The sequence below is a fragment of the Glycine max genome, chromosome 15 (genome assembly GCF_000004515.6).
Source record: "Glycine max cultivar Williams 82 chromosome 15, Glycine_max_v4.0, whole genome shotgun sequence".
Lineage (NCBI taxonomy): Eukaryota > Viridiplantae > Streptophyta > Magnoliopsida > Fabales > Fabaceae > Glycine > Glycine max.
Window position 1 is genome coordinate 18,670,866 of NC_038251.2, and position 21,062 is coordinate 18,691,927.

Below are 21,062 nucleotides of genomic sequence, written 5' to 3' on the forward strand. Positions count from 1 at the left end.
TTCATCTATAGTGAAAACATGGTGAACATTGTGGTTTGCAACTATGCAAGCAACCACGAACAACCACATAGCAACACCAACACTAGAGCCCTTGACCTATAGTGAAAACATGCATGTTGAATATTGGTTCGCAATAATGCGAGCAACCAATAAACAACACATAGCAACACAAACACTAGAGCGATTCCCAATGTCAACAAGGACAATAATTGGTGCTGTGAAGTAATCACTTAACTTCATGAATTACAACTTTGATTCCATCATTTTCTTGAAACATTCAAATTGAGGTTGATGAGAAAGTTAGAGATTGTGTATTTCAAAAAGAAAAAAACGAAAGAAAATTAAGGATATGAGCTCATGGAGCTCTTCAAAGCAAAACTAAATTTTCCTTTTATAGTGGATGCCATCACTATGATATCATGTTAAGAAACATGTGATACATGGGAAGGATTGAAGAAAAGTTTAAGAGAAAATGAAATTGATATCACGTTACACCAAACTAGAATTATACTTTTGTTATTGACGGTGTTTTTGCTTTTGGCAAATGGTTAGGTATATATGAAAGCTTCACCTCGAGAAGTAAAGCTTCTGTTCCTAAGATGATGATGAGGTTGATGATTTCTACAAAGTAGTTAAATATAACTATAACTTTTTTTTGGCAGTTAAGCTTTATACCACAAATTGGCGTTAATTTCTCTTTGAACGCCTATTTGAAGCAACTTTTGACTGGTGTTGGTTTCGACAAACTAACTCATTTTAGATTATTCATTTTCAAAAGATTCATTTTCTTTCAATGAGATTGCATTATTTTTTTTTCATTACATAATTGCATTGAAGTTTCTTTTTATTTAGATGTATTATTCATTACAAACTTAAAGTGTTAATTAATCAGCAAAACTTAAAGTGCTAATTCATACTTCTATCTTGCGAAAAATCATTAATGATATAATTAATTAGAAATTAGTTACTGGATAGGTAATAATTAGTTATTAATTAATTATATGCCAATAATTTGATCTAAGCATTTTTACCTAATCTATCTATCATTCACTTTTCTATTAATTTTTTCTTCATCCTTTCTAGTGTACCATGTTTCTTATCAAAAGATTTAAGAATAATGAATATTTTGATTTGTGTAAATAAGTGATAATGTTGTATTACTTTTAAAAGTGTCAAAAATATGATAGTTACTTTGTGTATATAACTAATGATAATTGACTCTTCAACTTTACAATTTTAATGTTAAATTGGTCCTAAAAATTAGACATGACAATAAAGTGGGACGAGTATGAGTATTATCTTTTGAATTTCGGATCCCAACTCCCCAACCTGTCCCATACTCGTATCCAATACTCGATGGGTTAAAATTTATGATCACATCCTGTACTCGTCGGGTATCGGATATCCCCAACCCTATCTCGTACCTGATTCAAATTAGAAAAATATTTTTTTTGGTAAAGAAAATATTAAAAATTTGATTTTAGAAAAAATAAATTGATTGTTAAACATTTATTTTTAACTACTTATATGTCAATAAATTTATTATAGCACGCGTGTCTACAAAAATCGTTAAGAAAAAAAATATTAAATTATGCAAAAATTCTAAAATAAAATTAACAAGTAATAAAAATTCTAGACTTTTTGATTAAATTATACAAAAATTCTAAAAATTTTAAGTGGCGGGGCGGGTCCGGAGTCACAACAGATGTAATAATCCCATACCCATACCCGTATCCGGCTTTTGGTTGTTCGAAAAAACCCGAACCGGAACTCATACTCGGTCAACTCGAATATTACCCGTTAAAGTCGGGATGAATTTGGACGGATACCACAGGTACGAGTTTTTTTTGCCATATCTACTAAAAATATAATTTAATATTAAATTAATCTTTAAATATTATAACTTAATGAAAAATAATCCCATCAACTTAAAAATAAGACAAAACTATCACATTTTATATATATTTAAAGATTAAATTATAATTTTCATCAATTAAATTGTCAAAGTTTACATATTTAGGACTTTAATGGTGATTTGCCCACTTTTAAACTTAGTATGTCGATATGAAGTATTATTTTTTATAATTTCTTAAAAACAATTTTTGTTTTTTGATAACACGGTCATCTAATCGTTTTGTCCCCTTGTCCTGGTGAAAATCGCCATCTTGAACAGTGCAAAAGGCAGAGAAAGAGGAATAAAAAACAGAGTATAGAAGAAAACAATGTACATTTCATAAAAAAAAAAAAAAAATCTCTCCATGATTTGGTCTCATCAATCATGGGGATTCCCTGTTAATAACACCTTGACTTGCAAGAATTACAGAGTGAAACCGCCACTACCGTCATCAAACAAGAAGGGTCCCTGATTTTCAAACCTATCAAACAGCTACACATCAATCTCTGTTCATTTTCTACAATGAGAGTTGCATTCATACAACCAGATTACAAAGCTAGTCACCTAGCAAAAACAAGCTAGTATGATGCAATCATGACTTAATACATTAGCATACTAAAACATATGCTAATGGCTTGAGTAGAACCTTTTTTGGTGTGAATATATATGTTTTTTTTCCTTGGTAGGTGAAAGAAGAAGGGGAAAAAAGCACTCGTGTCATGAAGAAGTTATATTGCAGGCTGTGGATTTTGACTTATCAAGGATTGACCACATAACTTGAACATCTTCATAGCCACATGCCATGACTTCACCGTGCAGATCCATAATCCGGTTCTCTTGCTCTGCTGAATCACACAAACCAATTATTAATACAAGAATACACGACAATTGACAACATATAATTGATGAGGTTAAGATAAGATAGCTAGTAGTGATGTTTTTTTTGTTTTATCTGTAGGAATCGAAGACAGGTATTAAGAAAATTACAATAACTCATGCAATCTGTACAATCAAACGGCTATGTTAATTAAGTACACCTGTTTGAGACTTATTCTTATGGTCCCTTGGGGGTTGCTGGTTAAAGAAAGTGCAAGCTTTTTTGAATGGGGTGGCGATGGTCTTCTTCCATGAGGCCATGTTGGGTATGCAACTGAAATCGGTACTTGTTGATGAGCCTTTGAATTTTGTGCCAAGTGAACAAGTATTGGACTATTGGGGTAACTCTAATCTCTTGGTCTTATATACTACTAAGCAGGGGATGTCTATGTGGGAGAATATTACAATTATAATATAAGAAATTGTAAGAGGCACACAAAGAAAGAAAGTGAGAGAAAGAGAAAGAGAAAGAGAAAGCAAGATCCGTGAGATGAGGCTATAGATGGAAGGAAAATCACTCTTTTTATTGAATTCCCTTATCTCATCAAACAAAAGGTCCCGACTGTACCCAAGCACATGCTGCACGCTTCCTCACGGACCCTCTTTACACGTGAATTCATTTGCAATGGATTCTATTATTTTATTTTTTTCATACACGGATATTTTTTATTATAGACAATTGGATAGAAATATTATAAGTCATAAAATCATTTTATGAAAATTTAACACAACAACATATCAAAACTAATTTGAGATTACTGATTAAATTAGAATAATATCACATCAATAGATTCATGATCAATGAAGATTTCTATTATTATTGAAAAAGGATTAAAGTCTATACTTTCTTTGCCATATGTAAGGCAGCTTCTGGTATTTTCTTGGAAGGTCCCGCATTGCCTTTTTTACAACATATATTCTGTTCCCTCATCTCTCTTTGGAAATAAATCATACACCTTGGGTGCACAATTTCATGTTCAGTTACCCCTTTTTGACCTTCCCAGCTCCTTGTTTCATGCACCACTATTGACATGTTTATAGTTGTTTCTGTGGACTAGGAATGATAATGGGTATAATTTATGTGCCCGGTGGTGCAAGACTACAACAAGCAAAAGTTTTTAGGTCTTTCGGGTCTTAATTTCATGGTAGTTTATCTCATTGGGTCAACAATGATAGGTGGTGATTCTGTGAAGGGAGGAACCAAACCCCAATACTGATCTGCAAACTCTGAGCCATTTGGGATGAAACAAGTTGGGTCATTGGGCAAAGGATTAGTTCCCCATTTCATGGCATGTGATGCCCACATGCTTTAGTGGGGAAATGGGAACATGGATGATACTGAACTCAAGACATCCAAAAGAAAAAAAAAAACAACCCTTGTGTTGTGGGGGTCTCTACTAATAAGTAAGACCTTCGTTTTCAGACCCATCTAGTATCCCTAACTTTGACGTAAAAATGCCCATATTTTTTAACTTTGGAATTGTATGGTCTATTGATTCGTATGAATATTCAACTGATAGAATAGAATAACAAAATGGGAACACAAGTGCAAATTAATAAGCAATGGTGCCGTAGATTCTAGTATATTATGGGTTGACATGACATTCACTTACATCTAAGGGAACCATTTAAGCTTTAAAAAATCATTTTAATAATATTATCATTTGAGCATAAAAATATTGATTCTATGTAATATCATGCGCAATTATTTGTATCTTTTTATACATGTATGTTAAAGGTTAAATTGTTTATTTAATATATATAGTTAATTCTACTTTAACCATTAGATCTTAAACAAAAGAAATAATGATTTATTCGTGTTAATGATCCATGCTTATCTTTACATATTTGTAATGACGTCAAAGTGTGACTGATATAGTTAATATCTATGACAATAATGTAGCTAAAATTAATGGTTAAATTATTAATTTGGTACTTATTCGTGATATATTCAATAAAAATTGGTTTTCGCTATACAAGTTGTTTGCTATAGGGCAAACCTGAGTCGATACAAGTATGACAAATGTAATTTTCGGTAGGCGATTCTCGGAGGTGCATGATAACAACATGATGGTCAGCAAGGATAAGCTCGGGTGTAGGCATTTGCAAGAACTTTAACACTCGATCAGTTAGAAATCGTAAAAAGAGGGCGATAGTGATGGTTGTATACAAACTTGAAGGCATGGGATGCTTGATATAAATGGCGAATGTGCAAGAAAAAATTCCAACAGTTACCACAAATCATGGGCCACGCAACTAGTTAATTACGTTGTACGTAGGATGCATGACTGGTCAGCCAAAGAGGATGACCTCCATGGTTGACCTTGCTTGAATGTCACTCCTATATCCAAGACAAGAGCCACATATCATAAGTTTGAAATGTGATGCTGCAAATCTAAATTTTTCTATGGCTAACTTATAAGGTGGTAGAGAATTATAAGTTGATAAGTTGGAGTTCGCCCAGAATAATTGTCAATCTCAGGCTCTCATTATCATTAATTACCATCATCAAAGTCAGAATTATGCCCAAGAAGACCTTTTACATATATAAGGCCCTCTTGGACAAACAAGAAGCAGGGACACACATTCAAGCAGGGTTTGAAAAGATGCTCATTGCAATCCTTGACAAAAGAGACATTCACACTTATGTGATTAGTGTCAATGTTGATGCTTACAGTCCAAATTAATGAACAATCATTAACAATGCTTCTTGAGAGAGTAAAAAAAGAATGTAAATGCAAGGACTATATTGTATTAATGAGTTTAATATTTTATATTATTAATCAATTACAAATAGTTATAATTTTTAAGATGATTATTGTAAAAATCAACTAACTTATCGCACATAATAAATGTGATTGAATGATTATCTAAATTTTTTTTACACTATCCATATATATCACTTATTTTCTCAATTAATATAGTGTAGATCCAAAACTTATGTTTCATTTCATATCAAGATTAAGTTATGAAGTAATATCACCTATAAAGATCAAATAATTATATTAACCATTAATTTTAGCTAGATCATTATCACATGTGTCAACCTTATCAACCACATCTTGAGGTCATTAACTAAGATGTAGCATAGAGACTAATCTAAAAATATAAATGTGAGTGTAGAAACTAAAACTTAAATTTTTAATCAACAAACAAATACTTAAGATAGCATCAATTGTAACAACTAATTAAATAATGTAACCTGTACTAAAAATACATCACAAAATGTATTGTTCGGATCCACAAAATGAACGTGAACGTGACATGACATTCCAATACGCACGTCAGTCCTCTATGTCAATCCTGGTATAGGAGCACCGACACATCAGTCGGACGACTGGGGCCAACAGGCTATCTATGGATACCTCAATATTTGAATATTAATGATAATGTTACAACTCTTTTATCAAGATACAAGTACTTAATTATATAAGAGACGAATTATCTACGCTATGACTTATCTACGAGTTATTATCTACAAGTTAGGATTCATCTGCAAGTGTTGTTACACAACTGTAACAAATCCCTGTAAACAAGAACCCGAAGCTCCTATCTCACTCTATAAATATCAGGTTCTATCTCACTATGTAAATGTATTTGAGCGTTAGTCTTTTTGTCTTTACAGGTTTTCCCTTATGGTCCTAACAAAAAGTATCTACAGTCCGACATGTAAAATCGTGGAGTCCATCATCAATCAACGATAAGTACACAAAAAAAAAAAAAAACACTTTTAATCATCCTATTTTATTGGTATGTTCATGTTAACTTTGAGTATAACTCAAAGAGTTAGTCTTTTATAATATAATGAATGAAGGTTTAAATTTTTTCCAGAAAAAAAAAATTATATTTAGTGTATGATTGTATTTTAAACATGATTGACTCCAAGAAAGGATTTATTGGGAAAAAAAAATTATCTCCACTTATCACGTTATATTGTATGCAGTTTTACTTGATTTAAAAATTTCAATCATGTTCTCCGAATACCTTCCGTTTAAAGTCTCTGTTCATTCTCTGCACCAAAAAACAGTATCTGTTCATTTGTTACAACAGCATTAATCAACATCTTAACTAAGAAGTCATTATTAAGAATAATATAACCACCATGGTTACTTTGAACGTACCGAACGAAACAGAAAGTCAATATATTTATTACCTCAGGGGTACTGAGGCCCCATAAAGAATGGCATCTTATGTCAGTCGTAGGATATCCAAATTGGGGTAAGTGGTTTTTATGTGTTATATGCATCCAATTTGGAGCAAAGCTCGTACACTCTCCCAGATGCACATCCTTTAAGTAACATCATTTTGATATAAATTGTCATAATGCAGAGAAACCCAATGCAACGGTGCATCCCCTACCCCCCTCTTATTCTTGTCATTTTTCAATTTAGTACTTAGGACTTCATAATTTATTTCCTTTCACATGCAATGTGACTGACAACTACAGTGATAATTATTGCTGATATGATTATTGTTTTATAAATGGAAAATAATGCATTTGTTTAACAGCGAATTGAGATGATTGATGGGTGGTTTTCACATGTGTAGGCAGACTGCATGTTTGCGAGTTCAATGGATGGTCGGTCTTTTGTCTTTCCTCTTTATAAATCCTTTATGCCCTCATTGTTCCTCTTTTCTATTTTAATTGCCCCCCTTCATTAATTTTTAAATCTCATGTTTCATTATTTGTTTACATCGATGAAGAATATATCCAGAGGTTCTCTGGAATATGATTAATTATTCTGTTAAGCATCATGCTAAAGTTTTTAAACCGACTTTTGTAATTTGATAAATAAAAAAATCACAGTGGGACCAGCAAGTTAGGAATTTTTTTGAGAAAAGATAGTAACATACTGATTAGCATTTTGTTTAGAGTTCTTGTCAATCCTTCAAAATATGTAAGTCATATTATCTATTTAATAGATGTCACTCCCAAATAAGTAAAATAACTTAAACTAATATGAAAATTCCAATTTGTGTTCGACAATATCTGTATAAAAGGGAATTGGGTTAAACATGTTTTTCTTACTCAACTTTTTACAAAATTTGCTTTTAGTTCCTCTAAACAATTTTTTTAATCCTTTTATGGTTTTATATTTTTTTTCTCTTATCAATTTTAGTTCTATCATTAAGTAACAATATTAACTAAAATATATATTTTTTTCTGTTGAATTATGTTTTTAATTTTTTTATCTGTTTAGATTAATTGACGAGAGATTAAACACATAATTCATACAAAAAAAATTAGATGTAGCTGTTGCATGAAATTGTTGATGACATGATTAGTTACGTGATAATCACGTCATCAATTAACATTATCATTTGATAAAATAAAAAAAACTATTATCAAATATAAAAAATATAGGACTTAAAACACTAAATTTTTTTTATAGACTAAAAAAATTCGCAAAAAAATTAAGGAGAAAAACATGATTAACTCAATAAAATTTAACTATGCTAAGAATTTGTATGTGTAGTAAGCATTTCTCTTTGTTGTGGCCTAAATTATGTGAGTCATGCTTCACTTTCTCACCCATTCTTAACCGATCCTCAAGCTGATACTAATTGGTGAATTGTGGTAGATATGGCCTAGGACTTGGGGAGGTAGATGTGGACACAAACATGGTCTTAACTAACCCCGTTTGAAGACGACGAAATAGAAAGGGTCCAAAGAAAACGGAAGGGTTAGCAAGTGCAAGATGGAGTACAATCCGGTGCACGCAATGATCAAATTGCCAATAGAGACCAAGCCAACAACGTACCACAAACAAGGACTGAAGCTTGGATGTAATCATCAAATATACCAAGCTTATACATATCCATATTCCATTATTCTATTCTTGCCTCAACATTTCTTGGAAACCTTTTGGGTTGTGTACACAATTATGTGCATGCTTTTGTCTCTTAAAGCAGGGGAATTGGTCCCCACATCCATGTTTTGTTAGTTTCATCTCTCTCTCTCTCTCCTCTCCCTCCCTCTCTCTCTCGTTCTCTTTAGTTTAAGACCCTTTTATTAGTTATTTAGGTTACTCATTCTTATCAGTGATCTTATGAGTAACTATTTTTTAAGGCCAAGTAAAAGTAGAATATAACTACTTAATTTTATGAATAATCAAGTGATTTATTTATACAGTACTGTAAAAGCACATACAAACATGTACAGTTCATGTGTTTATAAAATTTATAACTATATTATTGCTTATTCTCTTAGGTTAGGATTAACTGCAATTAACTATTGAATTCAAGAAACACGATCTGCCAGTCATGCATGTTTTATATTGACTTTATGTTTTGGTTATGTTCAAAGTAACCATAGTGTTTTTTTATTCTTAATAATGGTTTCTTCATCAAGATATTGATCATTAATGCTGTTATAATGAATGGACATAAACACTTTAAAAGGAAGGTATTCAGGGAACTTAATCGAAATTTTCAAATCGAATGAAACTGCATTGGGAAGCTAACAATATAACATTACTTAAATTGAGATAATTAATGTTTAGTGACCAACAAAATAGGAAAATAAAATTTTAGATTGTTATTACGATTAATTCTAGATTTTCATAAATATATGTTTGATTTTATAGTAATTTTTAACCGTTAATTAATTTTAGATTGTAAGTACACTTTAATCTATAAAGTGTATCCTATAACTTTTAGAAGAGCCAGTTCCTTTTTTTAAGTGTCGTAGTATTACTCAGTTATTCCTTATCTATTTGAAATTTAAGTAGGTCTTAAACTATTTTTTTAATTGAATTTTTTATTTGTAAATTTTCAATTGAATCTTTAGAGTTTTTAAAATCGTATAGAAGTTAACATTTTCTATCCGTTTCACGCTATTATAAACTAATTCTAGGAGCTTACTTTTTCTTTTAAAGATCCAATTAAAAAAAAAATTAAAGACCTACTTGAAATTTTAATAATTTTTTTATTGTAGTTTAGAATACAACATAACCGAGTAACGGAGTATGTGGTATGAATAATTTTGAAATAAATTGGCATGTCGGTCACATGGCGAATTTTGCTAATTTTTAATAGAATAAGAAATGCTAGAATTATCTTGCAGGAATTGAAAATAATAGGGATCAAAATACACATTCTGTAAAAAACAGGATTAAAATACATATTTTTTAAAAGTTAGGAACTAAATATCAGTATTGATCCAAACATTAAAGTGGTAATTTATATTTTTTTCCCTTCATTTTATTTTATTTTTTGACTTTTCATCTCATTCCCACTTATTTTTTTTGTCTATTTTCTCATGCTTTTCATCTCATCTTGTTTCTCTTCCTATCTCATCTTATTTGTCTTTTTTTCCCCATATTATTTCATCATATATATCTTCTCATGATTCTCATGTAATCTTTCATCTTTCATCTCATATGATCTTATAAATCATTTCACCTCAACTCATATCTTATCTCCTCTTATATTTTATCTCATCTTTTATAATTTGACAATATTGAATACAAATTCTATGAATGTGCTAAAAAAATATTATTAACTAAATTACACTTTGGGTCCTTCGTTTTATTTTAGAATTTATTTTGATTTTTTTATTTGTAAAAAATTTCATTGTGATCCTTTATCTTTTAAATTAGGTCAAATTGATCCTTCTAAAATACTGATAGCTTTCAATTTTAGAACAAGATTTGAAACATTTTTTTTTATTGAATCAAAGTATAAAACTTATTTTATTAAATTTACTTACATGAAATTATGAAATGTGACTGATATTCAAAAAAATGGATTATAAATATGATGAAAATTCCAATGAGACAAATTTCACATTGCAAATAAGTTGAAAATGTATAAAGTTGTATTTGAAAATTGAAAATTATCACTATTTTAGAAGGATCAATTTGATCAAAATTTAAAAGATAATTAAATGGTTGAAATGAACATTTTGAAAAATGAATCACTAAAATAAATTTTAAAAATAAGATAAAATATTAAAAATGTTATTTAGTCAATATTATTCGATTGGATTTTTATACATCAAATGAGTTTAATTAAGTCTTGGTCTAAATAATTACTTGCAATTTGTAATTATATAGCCTTTTTCAATAAACATACATATTAGTTATATTTTATAACTAAGAGTAACATAGACTTTTTGAATATGTTTTAGTTAAGTATTACACTTTTAATTAATGCCTTTCGTTTTGTTTCATAGTGAATTTCATCATTATCAAAATAATGTTTTATTTACTAACTTTGTTATAAAAAAAAAGACACATTTAAAGGAGAAATTATTCCGTTTAACAAATATGTAGACAATGTTTGAGGCTCTTGTATAGGACCCGTTGGGTATAGGTATTGAACAAATCATGTGGGTATGGTCTCAGTACAAGTTTTTTTCTTCTCTCGAATGCAAGTATATATACAGGAATGTCAATCCGACCAACCTGCTCTCAACTCAATAAAAAGACAATTGGGTTAGACTCATTTTTGTATTTGTATGGGTGTTGCTAGGTGCACCCAGCACTTAAGGTGAAATGATGAAAATATCCTTGATTCATAAGCCATTTAAGTTGATCCGTAAATTTTCTATAGATTAAGTTGATCGGTATTGTTTTGTAAAAGGCTTACGGATCAAGTTGATTCGTAAGCCTTTTACAAATCAACTTGATCCGTAAGTTTTTTACAGAACAATACGGATCAACTTGATCATACGAATCAACTTGATCCGTACGATTTATGAATCACCCTCACACACACCCATCACAAATGCGAAAAAAGTGTAGAGAAAATTTTGGTATTTTAAAAAAATGTTGGGTGCACTAGCAATAATGTTGGGTGCACCTAGCAACACCCTTTTTGTATTGGATTAAGAATATCAATCCAATCCAACCCAGTTTGACATCAGTTGGTGGGTCAACACATTAAAAAAGAAAAATATTAAAAAATGAAAAATATTTTAAAAAATGAAATTATTGATTTTATCTTAATTTTCTCTAAATTTATGATTTGATATAATAAAAGAAGAGACAAATATTATAAAACTAGTAAATTAAGGAAAATACTTAACAATTATTTTATACGTAGGAAAAACAAAAAAAGATAGAAAAAATATATTACAGTCTCAAATAACGAGTACCAATAGCATCTCACTTACTTAATAGTTGATACTTAATATATAATAAAAAATTTAGGTTTAACTGTATTTTTTATTCTCATTTTTTTGTTTTTGGTAAATTTTACCCTTAGCAAATTAATTTGATGTATTTTATCCTCAATTTTTTAAGAAAGTTGTGAATTTTACTTAGAATCATTTGTCTATTAATAAATACAAAAATTGGAATAATATTTGTCAAAAAAAATAAAAAATTAGGAGTAAAATTCGTAAAATTTTTTTTTGATAAACTACTCATCCACTTTAAATAATAAGCTTTAACTTAATTCAGGGGAAAAAAATGAATGGGTCAAACCTAATCCAACTTGACATTTGACAAAGTTAGTAGGTTAAAATTCTTTATCCATCCCAACCCCATTAGGTGGGTTACATGGGACGATCTCCCGGGTCAATCATGTTTTAACATCTAGACAAGTATAGACATAAATATTTTAGTACTTTACCAATTTTTATCCTTATGTTATTTATCTTATTTTATTTTAGTGATGAGAGTAGATAACATAAATATATGGAACTATATATATTTGAATCCTATTCAAATTTCCATTGGTTCACTCACCAAGAGAAGTGTAAGGAAAAACTTAAATACACTGCTTGGACCGCAGCTTTGGACTAGATCGATATTAACCATTATGCATTTCAGCACCTTGGCCTTTCCATGAGATATATATTTGAATCCTATTCAATCCCGTGGCACATCACCAAAGAATCCCTTCAAGACTTAGTAAATTATATTTTTATCTTAACAGTTAGCATATTTTAGTTTTATGTTATCTTTCTCTTATTGCTGTATCTCTTCTAAATAACATGAAATTGTCTAGATGTTAGTCATTAAATTAATAAACTTAAAAAAGTTCAAGAATATATGTTAAATAAATAAATAGTATTAATCAAATTTCAATTTCAAGCTTTTATTTCTTTGAATGTGCCAAGCCCAAATGTTTTAAATTTAGGTAGTTTTAAAAGTTAAAATGAGCTAAACTTAAGGATTGTATTATTTGTCTTCTAAAATGTCAAACTTATGTTTTCATCAATTGGCAGGGATTGTATGTAATATACATAATTATATAATTAACAATTACACATAATAATATAATTATATATAAATATATAACTACATTATTAATAATTATAAAATATTTAGCGGGATGGGTATCAAACAAGATGAGAAGTGACATACCTGATCCCACTCATTTCTATAAGTCAGAAAATACCTAACCCCAACCTTGATCTCAGTCAAAGGGAGTTTCTCTCAACAAACTCAAAACGGGATCAGACGAAATAACCAAAGATTCAATTTTTATTATCATGCCTAGTTACTCTTACTTTTTTGACAATCTTTTTGATTCATTTTTTGTTTGCGAAACTAATTTTTTTTATTGACAAGACTATCCCCCAAATCAAATTATTAACAAAACTATCTATCATTATACTGTTCATGGTGTGCATTCAAGTATGGAGGCCCGAATTCACACCTTATTTTTAAACCCCTTTAAAATTCTAAACTTTTTTTGTTTTTTTTATTTTGTTAATTTTTTTAATTATACAAATAAAATAATAAGGCAAAATTGCATTTTTGATTTCCCACTTTAGGTCCAATTTCGCATTTGGTTCCCTAGTAATTTAATTCACAAATTGGGTCCCCCTATTTTGTAAAATTCTGCAATGTTGGTCTCGGACACCTCAATTGGACGTTGACCGTTAAGCTCAGACGTTGACTGCCACGTGTCAACATCTGAGAGGCTCTTGAAATTTTTTACCCATCTGTGATAAAAAAAATTACGCTGACCCAATCCCCCCTAACCCTAATCCCTAACCCAATCCCCCCTAACCCTAATATGCATCTCTCAGTCTCATAATAATAAATCATCTCTCTCCAAAACCAACTCCACCACATCTAGGTGACCTTTTTCAGTAGTTGTGAATAGAGGGGTCTCACCGAGCTCGTTCTCTTCGTCGACAAGACAAGCATGCACCTTCGTAATCTCCACGTTCAGATCATCCTCATCGCCATCACCACTCAGAGTTCCTATAATTTGAGAATCAACATCCTCAAGGATCTGCCTCACGGTGCCCACGTCGCCCCTCTACGCCTCCAGGTGGAGCTCGGTGTCGTTGTGGCGCCCCGTCACCTGCTTCACGTACTTCTTCTTCCCCGCCTGGTCAATTCGCTTCCCCAAGGTCGACAGCACCAGCGCCGACATCGTCGTCGACGATGGAGATGGCGATGGGGATATCTCAGAAAGCGGGTTCTGGAAACTTGTTGGGGGGGGGGGTCCTTCTCTCCTTGCCCTTCAGCTCCGGGACCTGATACAAGCAAGCAAAAGGGTCATCAAAAAATGAAAAGTTTAGATAGAAGGAGAGACTAAAAAAGAACCTGGTTGGTTTGAGTGGGAGGCCATGGCGATAGTGGAAGTGAGAAGAGTGGAGTAAGAAGAAGAAGAGTTGGTTTTGGAGAAAGATGATTTACTATTATGAGATTGAGAGATGCAAATTAGGGTTAAGAGGGATTGGGTCAACATAATTTTTTTTTACCACAGATGGGTAAAATTTTTCAAGAGCCTCTTAGACGTTGACACGTGACAGTCAACGTCTGAGCTTAATGGTCAACGTCCAATTGAGGTGTCCGGGACCAACATTGCAGGATTTTACAAAACAGGGGGACCCAATTTGTTAATTAAATTACTGGGGGACCAAATGCGAAATTGGACCTAAAGTGGGTGACCAAAAGTACAATTTTGCCAAATAATAATTAGTAATATATTAAATTATTATATTTAAATAAAATAAATAATTATTATAATTTTTAAATGCTAACATATAATGTAACTAATTGTAAGAATAATTATTTCTGGTCATTGGACAGTGTGAAATTGATGCAACATTGTCTCAACAATTTTGGTGACACGAGAGTTACACTCAAGATAATCAAACTTAATTTGGTCTCTAACGATTACATTGCTGTTTTTAGGATATTTATTAATCAAAGTTTTAATTTCAGGATCCTATAGACACTATTGGTGCCTTTGTGATGAACAATCAAACAAGATAAATATTTTTACCAATATATGGATATTGGTTTTGTCTTAGTTATACGAGAGGTAAATTTGTTATTCTTGTTGTTAGTTTCTTATTTACTATGTCACATAAAGTTTATTTCTTTATTGAACTGAATTGTATATTCTACAAGCAAGTTGTGTTTTGTTTCTTTCTTCCTCAATCCAAATGTTATTTGAATATTACATGGTAAAAGTCACCCCAACGAAAAACTATTATTACAATTAGTTACATTATATGTTAGTATTTAAAAATTATAATAGATATTTATATTATTTAAATATAATAATTCTATATATTACTAATAATTATGTTATTTGTATAATTAAAAAATTGAACAAAAAAAACAAACAAAAAACGTTTAGAATTCAGGTTTAGGGTCCCAAATTCTAAAGGGGTTTGCAAAAATTAATTTTAAAAAATAAGGTGGGAGGGCTGCATACCCGAATTCACACCATGAACAGTAACGAGGGATAATTTTGTTAATAATTTGGGATGAAGGATAGTCTGGTACATAAAAAAATTAATTGGAACATTGGGGGTAAGAAAATCACGAAATGATATACAATACATGTGAACAAATGATGGACACATTTCACTCCCCTTTTGGGTGCTGCCAAACATCTCTTAGGCACAAACAATAAAATATTCATGTGTATGACCATGTGCTTAAAATCGTGTCAACAGCTTAATAACATGATCCTGTCATGCACAAGTTAAGATTACCCACCAGTTCACCATTACTTGTCTTGCATCTACATTAGTAAGTTGAGTGAATCAAGCTTGGTTGTAAGGGGTGAGGCCTAGCTAGCACGCCTCCTTGACACCAAAAGGACCTCAAATTTTATCAATGAAATATGATTTGAGTTCCACTATCTATAATTAATACCAGCATATGTAAGCACTAATATTAACCAATCTATCATTACATTCACAATCACATGAGTCAGGCTATGGTGGCCTACATCTAGCTAAGAACTGACTCGTGTCAGGTTCAAGTGTTAAACCAAAATCATGTTGTTTGGACTACTATTGGAGTTCAATCTACATTAAAGCTAAGTAAAATCAAATAATATTAATAAAAACAAACAATCAAACCCATTGTGTGGACAACTTATTGCATGTCAAATGTTCAAGATTATCCACATGCAATGGAAGATAAAGAAAGTGCAAAAACATATAAAGCAAGGACAGAAAAAAGAGAGCGAAAATAAGAAATCAATAAAGTGTTCTACACAAATAAAAAGTAAAATTCTCATGTTTCAAATCTTATTATGAGAAATCAAAGGCATTAAGTCATCACTACTACATGAAATATATTTTACGTCGTCAATTCTACTTACATCGATTGTTGAAAAAGCCATATAAAAAGAGGCACAATGACTCAAACACAAGAGTACAAAGAGTTCAATAGCATATCTCTTACATGAGACACATAGAGAGAGAGAGGGAGAGGGGGAGACTCTAAAAAGAGAGAGCTACATGCAAAAAGGGTAAGCAATTAACGAAGAAGTGCAATTTCAAGATGCAAATTGGTGCTGAGAGTCAGTGACTCTCTTGGCGTAGTATTTAGTAATGAAATCAGAGGCTTTTCTGTCAATGCCAGGCTCAGCAACCCAATGTTTTCTGTCTTCATCACTTGCAAACATCCTTCTCCCACTACTGCCACTACCACCTTCCAAATACTCATAATCACACCTGCTTCCACCTGAGAAACACGCCTTCAATACCCCGAAAAAGGGGTGATCAGAAAAGGACCTCTTGTTTCCCATTGCCTCTTCTCTGACACTCATAATTTTGATTGATATATATATATATATATATATATATATATATATATATATATATATATGTCACTCCCAACCCCTTCTAGTTTTTACAAGGATGTTTGAGCTTTAAGCTAAAGTGCTTTTGTGTTGAGTTTTCTGCTTATTTTGGTTGTAACATACACTTTCGTATTTATAGAGTTGCAAGCTATTCACATGGTTATGACAGATCACCTACTATTTTACGATCAAAAAGTAGGGTACGGGTTCCTTGAACTCACTGATAAGAATGCTTGGTTTATCGTGAATATTATAAAATTCCAAAGCATCAGCATTCTCTTCCTCTCCTTTCGAATTGTCTCGCAATAGTGATCTCTGCCCACAACTGGGTGATATAGTGCCCAACTTTGCCTTTTGTTTTTATCATCATTCATCACTTTGCTTCCTTTCGAAAATAATGTATGTTTATACGTATAATTAATGCTTTCAGAATCAGCATTGGACATCCTTTAATAATTTAATGGTAACGGTTAGGGGATCAGAATGAATGATAAAGAGGCTAATAAAGAGAGACTTAATAGTTAATAGTAGTACTAAACAAAGCCTATACCTAGAAATAGAAAAGGAAAAATGAATTTAAATCCACATGTTGTGTGGTTATCCATGAAAATGAATATAAATAATTGGAGGGTTCCTTATATCTCAATGTAGAATTTAAAACAAACAATGATTTGTTACGTTAGTGTTTAATTAGATTCCTTCTTTGATTGATTAAGCATTATAAATAAGTGATAATTAAGTAATTGGTCTTTGTGTATATCAAAATGTGTAACTCTTCAAAGACTACACCACTACCATTAATAGAGGATGGTGAAAGATAGTGAATGTATTTGAGTGGTAGACAACCACTACTACAAAATTACCTTTCTATATCGGTTAAAAGCGCCTTTCTACATCGATTATCACGCGTCATTGTAGCCGGCGTCGTTGAAACACACGCGTCTTTCTACATCGGTTGCTCGACTGTCTTAGAATGTCGCGGTTCAAAAACAGGTCTCAAGGGATACCCGTCTTAGAATTCTGACCATTCTACATTAGTTGTCCTAATAACCGATGTAGAATGTTCGAAATTCTACATCGGTCTTGGCCGAGAAATGTCGTAGAATGGTATCCATGGTAAAACATTCTACATCAATTGTCCTAATAATCGATGTAGAATGTCCAGAATTCTACATCGGTCGTGGCCACGAAACGTCGTAGAATGCTACCCATGGTAAAACATCCTACATCGATTTTCCTAATAACCAATGTAGAATGCTTAATTTTTTTTAAATTTTTTGTTCATGAATGACAATAACAATGCAAATATAATTGAACCTAATGTGTATGAGACTTACTTTATAATTGAATTAGGTTTTATAATTAGCATATGCCATAATATTTGGATTCCTAATATGGAAAATCTCCAAGATCAACTTTCTACCTTTGCTTCCATGGGTGACCAACACTCTGTATATGTATCAAATGACCATACTACAAAAATCAGAAAGACAATTAGAACAATTTCGCAGCATGAACAAGGACAAAGCTATTATATATGTGAAGAAGATGAGGGTGAACCAAAAACTTTGTCACTTGTAGGGTCTGTTCCCCCAACCCCCCCTCCCCCCCCCCCCCCAAAAAAAAAACTTAAACCAAATCCGAATCCCTCATTTGCTTCATGAATGGCAAGCAGTAACCTCCCTTCCAAATGTTGTTTAGATGGATACTCTGGCAAATCTAATTGATTGAAATGGCATAAAAAAGACTCTGTTTTACTTACTTGAAGACACACGATAATGATGATCCATCAAGTGATGAAACCTATAAATCAAACACACACCAAAATGTTCATTGATGATATAATAAACTGAAAAGTAAAAATAAAGGTACCAAGTATGAGCAAAAGGCAAGTGATCAGAAGTCTCATATGCCTTATGTATCTGAAACCTCTGGGCACCTAAAATTCCTTGAAGAGCGCTAAAACCCTCCAAAGGAACCTGAAATTTTGGTAGCAAAAATTAGGCCCCCTAATTATATAATACATGTTTTAATAAACAAAACAAGGAACCATCGTCATTTGATTATTCTAAGGGTGATATTCAATATCGTCTTTTGAGGGAAACAAATATAGTTTAAATCTAAGGTCTATATTGAGAGGAACAAAACTGTCAGTGTGTCTTATCTCCATCATAAGCCTATTCAGTAAATAGCAGTCACACTTCAGAACTCAGATCACTATATCAGTAGTTTTACTTATACTCTGCTTATGTTTTCTTGTACTTGGGAATTGCATTAGTATTTACTCTTGCAAAAGTAAAATGTAACTAATTCTAAAATGTGTATGTAAATATGAAATCTCAGGAGTGCTTTTTCACTAAATTGTATAGATCGCAGTTTGTATGATGAGCCAACAATCTCCCTCTCATAAATCTTGCAATTCCAAAACAAAGAAATGTTCCCTTACCTGCACGTCGTCTAACAATCCACTCCCGGATCCACCACCAACCACTATCATCTTATTTTGAATGACAACTGTAGCATGCTATTCACAAATAGTGATAGTTAAGTCATTTGCCAAAATTGCTCAGAAGTCATAAAACTTCCAGAAAAAGACTCAGGAACAAATGTAAAATATAACAAGAATCACAAATTTACATACATAGGATCTAGGAGCAGGCTTATCCCCTGAAATTGACAACACCATCCAGTTCCTTGAGCTGCCCGGTGTACAAGTATGCTTATCAGGTGCAGCGGATGAAAGCATTTTCTCAGAATGACCACTTGTCCCTGTAACTCTATCACCCTGAAAGAAGCTTTATCAGTGGCCACACTCATTATTTCAAATTCAATCCCAATTCCAAAACAAAGACATATCTTATGATACATTAGCCTTATTTTTTGTTTTACTCCCCAAGGTACCTGAAGGAGAGGACTCTCGTCAAAAGAAAGAGGATGAGAGGGTATCTGAGATAAGGCCTTAACATGCTTGAATGCTTTAGCCTATGAGAAACCTGTCTCCTTTTTAGTAATGTTAGGTATAGGCACGCTGCTTGCCACTTTAGAAGTAGTTGAAACAACTTTAGAGGCAGCTGAACCACTTTAGATTGATATATACTAATATACTACTAACATAAAATAAAACTATATATAACTTGCTCCAATGAAAGACTTCTCCATCATCAATACTTAATTTATTTTTATCAAAAAAGAAACTTCATGCACAAAAGTTTTAGATAACAAATAATTTAAAGTAGAATTGCTACTCAATTTATGTCACAAATTCATGTCACAAACCATGAGTTAAAAAAATTATTTTTATTTGAAATCATGTATGAATGAGTTAAACTCTTGAAACAAATATTATTTTTGAACTTTTTCATTATAATTTTTATTTGGATAAAAAAAACTATAAACAAATTATATACATTAATTAGGCAACAATACGTCTTCAAACGGGTGATACAGGAAAAACAAATATTCACATTATTATTAGAAAAAAGAAACTAAAAGTTTTAAAAAAACTGAATATTAAGCTTTGTGCTTAATTTTAATTTCCTAATTTCATTAAATAGCAATCATATTTAAAAAAATATCAGTGACTTAATGAGAATTCAATCATAATATTTAAATAGAAAATATAATTCCTTTTGCTAGGTGTAGAGATAAAAATAAGAGGTGCCACAGTGCATAGTAATCATATTATTTTAATTTAAATTGTAATACGAATAAAATAATATATTGAGTTAGGAACAAGCATAGTAATAAAATTATGTTTCTTAGCCACAGTGCCTCCCAGTTCAATCACACAAACATCTGCAGGGCCCTTCTTTCTATCCACGGGAATCACAACACCCTCAATCCAATCTTTAATAGCATCAGTGATGTGCGAGACCACCTATTTTAAAACACCAATACCTCATCAAACCAGTCTTTATTATCCACAGTCCCACATAATAAAATAAGTAGCCTTCGCTGATGGAATAATTCTTACAAAAAAACCAGGAACTTTAATAAGCTTAGCATCTGAAATTATTTTCGTTTTTAGCATCATCAGCATTATTTCAAAAGGCATTAGAATTAAATTTCGAAGCTAACACAGAGTGCAAACCTGGATACACAATGACCAGGGGTTTTCTGGCCTCATTCTGTAGAGTACGTGGACCATTTAACCCTATCAATAGATGAAGACTTCTCCAAATACTTCTTCACCAAGCAGAGATAGAGACACCTCTTGCATGATATCTGTAATTCAAATAATCCTTCTCATGAAAGCAAGTCTCACATTCATAAA

The 21,062-nt window shown here is 31.6% G+C and overlaps 3 protein-coding genes and 1 non-coding gene across 4 annotated transcripts; all 4 read right to left on the reverse strand.

Annotated features, from left to right (window-relative positions):
• Positions 1-2,262: 2,262 nt before the first annotated feature.
• On the reverse strand, positions 2,263-3,273 carry LOC100779101 (uncharacterized). Its single transcript, XM_006597836.4, has 2 exons — positions 2,932-3,273; positions 2,263-2,739 (listed from the first exon to the last, which is right to left on the reverse strand). The coding sequence occupies exons 1-2, from the start codon at positions 3,029-3,031 to the stop codon at positions 2,612-2,614; spliced, it is 228 nt and encodes a 75-aa protein (XP_006597899.1). The 5' UTR covers positions 3,032-3,273; the 3' UTR covers positions 2,263-2,611.
• An 8,062-nt stretch (positions 3,274-11,335) lies between these two features.
• On the reverse strand, positions 11,336-11,432 carry MIR4343A (microRNA MIR4343a). Its single transcript, NR_126596.1, has one exon. It is a non-coding gene; the product is annotated as a microRNA MIR4343a (primary transcript).
• A 4,738-nt stretch (positions 11,433-16,170) lies between these two features.
• Positions 16,171-16,740, reverse strand: LOC121173579 (uncharacterized). Its single transcript, XM_041009712.1, has one exon. The coding sequence runs from the start codon at positions 16,733-16,735 to the stop codon at positions 16,484-16,486; it is 252 nt and encodes an 83-aa protein (XP_040865646.1). The 5' UTR covers positions 16,736-16,740; the 3' UTR covers positions 16,171-16,483.
• A 1,747-nt stretch (positions 16,741-18,487) lies between these two features.
• On the reverse strand, positions 18,488-19,565 carry LOC121173580 (uncharacterized). The gene is made up of 3 exons (XM_041009713.1): positions 19,431-19,565; positions 19,236-19,313; positions 18,488-18,768 (listed from the first exon to the last, which is right to left on the reverse strand). The coding sequence occupies exons 1-3, from the start codon at positions 19,533-19,535 to the stop codon at positions 18,544-18,546; spliced, it is 408 nt and encodes a 135-aa protein (XP_040865647.1). The 5' UTR covers positions 19,536-19,565; the 3' UTR covers positions 18,488-18,543.
• Positions 19,566-21,062: the final 1,497 nt, after the last annotated feature.

Bases quoted from the DNA above. Each gene is read 5' to 3' on its own strand.
- LOC121173579 (XM_041009712.1), bottom strand. From the start codon at position 16,735: ATGGGAAACAAGAGGTCCTTTTCTGATCACCCCTTTTTCGGGGTATTG.
- LOC121173580 (XM_041009713.1), bottom strand. From the start codon at position 19,535: ATGCTTTCATCCGCTGCACCTGATAAGCATACTTGTACACCGGGCAGC. The intron at 19,314-19,430 runs GTATGTAAATTT...ATTTGTGAATAG, and splicing joins AGCCTGCTCCTAGATCCTAT to CATGCTACAGTTGTCATTCA. The intron at 18,769-19,235 runs GTAAGGGAACAT...CCAAAATTTCAG, and splicing joins GATTGTTAGACGACGTGCAG to GTTCCTTTGGAGGGTTTTAG.
- LOC100779101 (XM_006597836.4), bottom strand. From the start codon at position 3,031: ATGGCCTCATGGAAGAAGACCATCGCCACCCCATTCAAAAAAGCTTGC. The intron at 2,740-2,931 runs GTGTACTTAATT...TGTGTGATTCAG, and splicing joins TAAGAATAAGTCTCAAACAG to CAGAGCAAGAGAACCGGATT.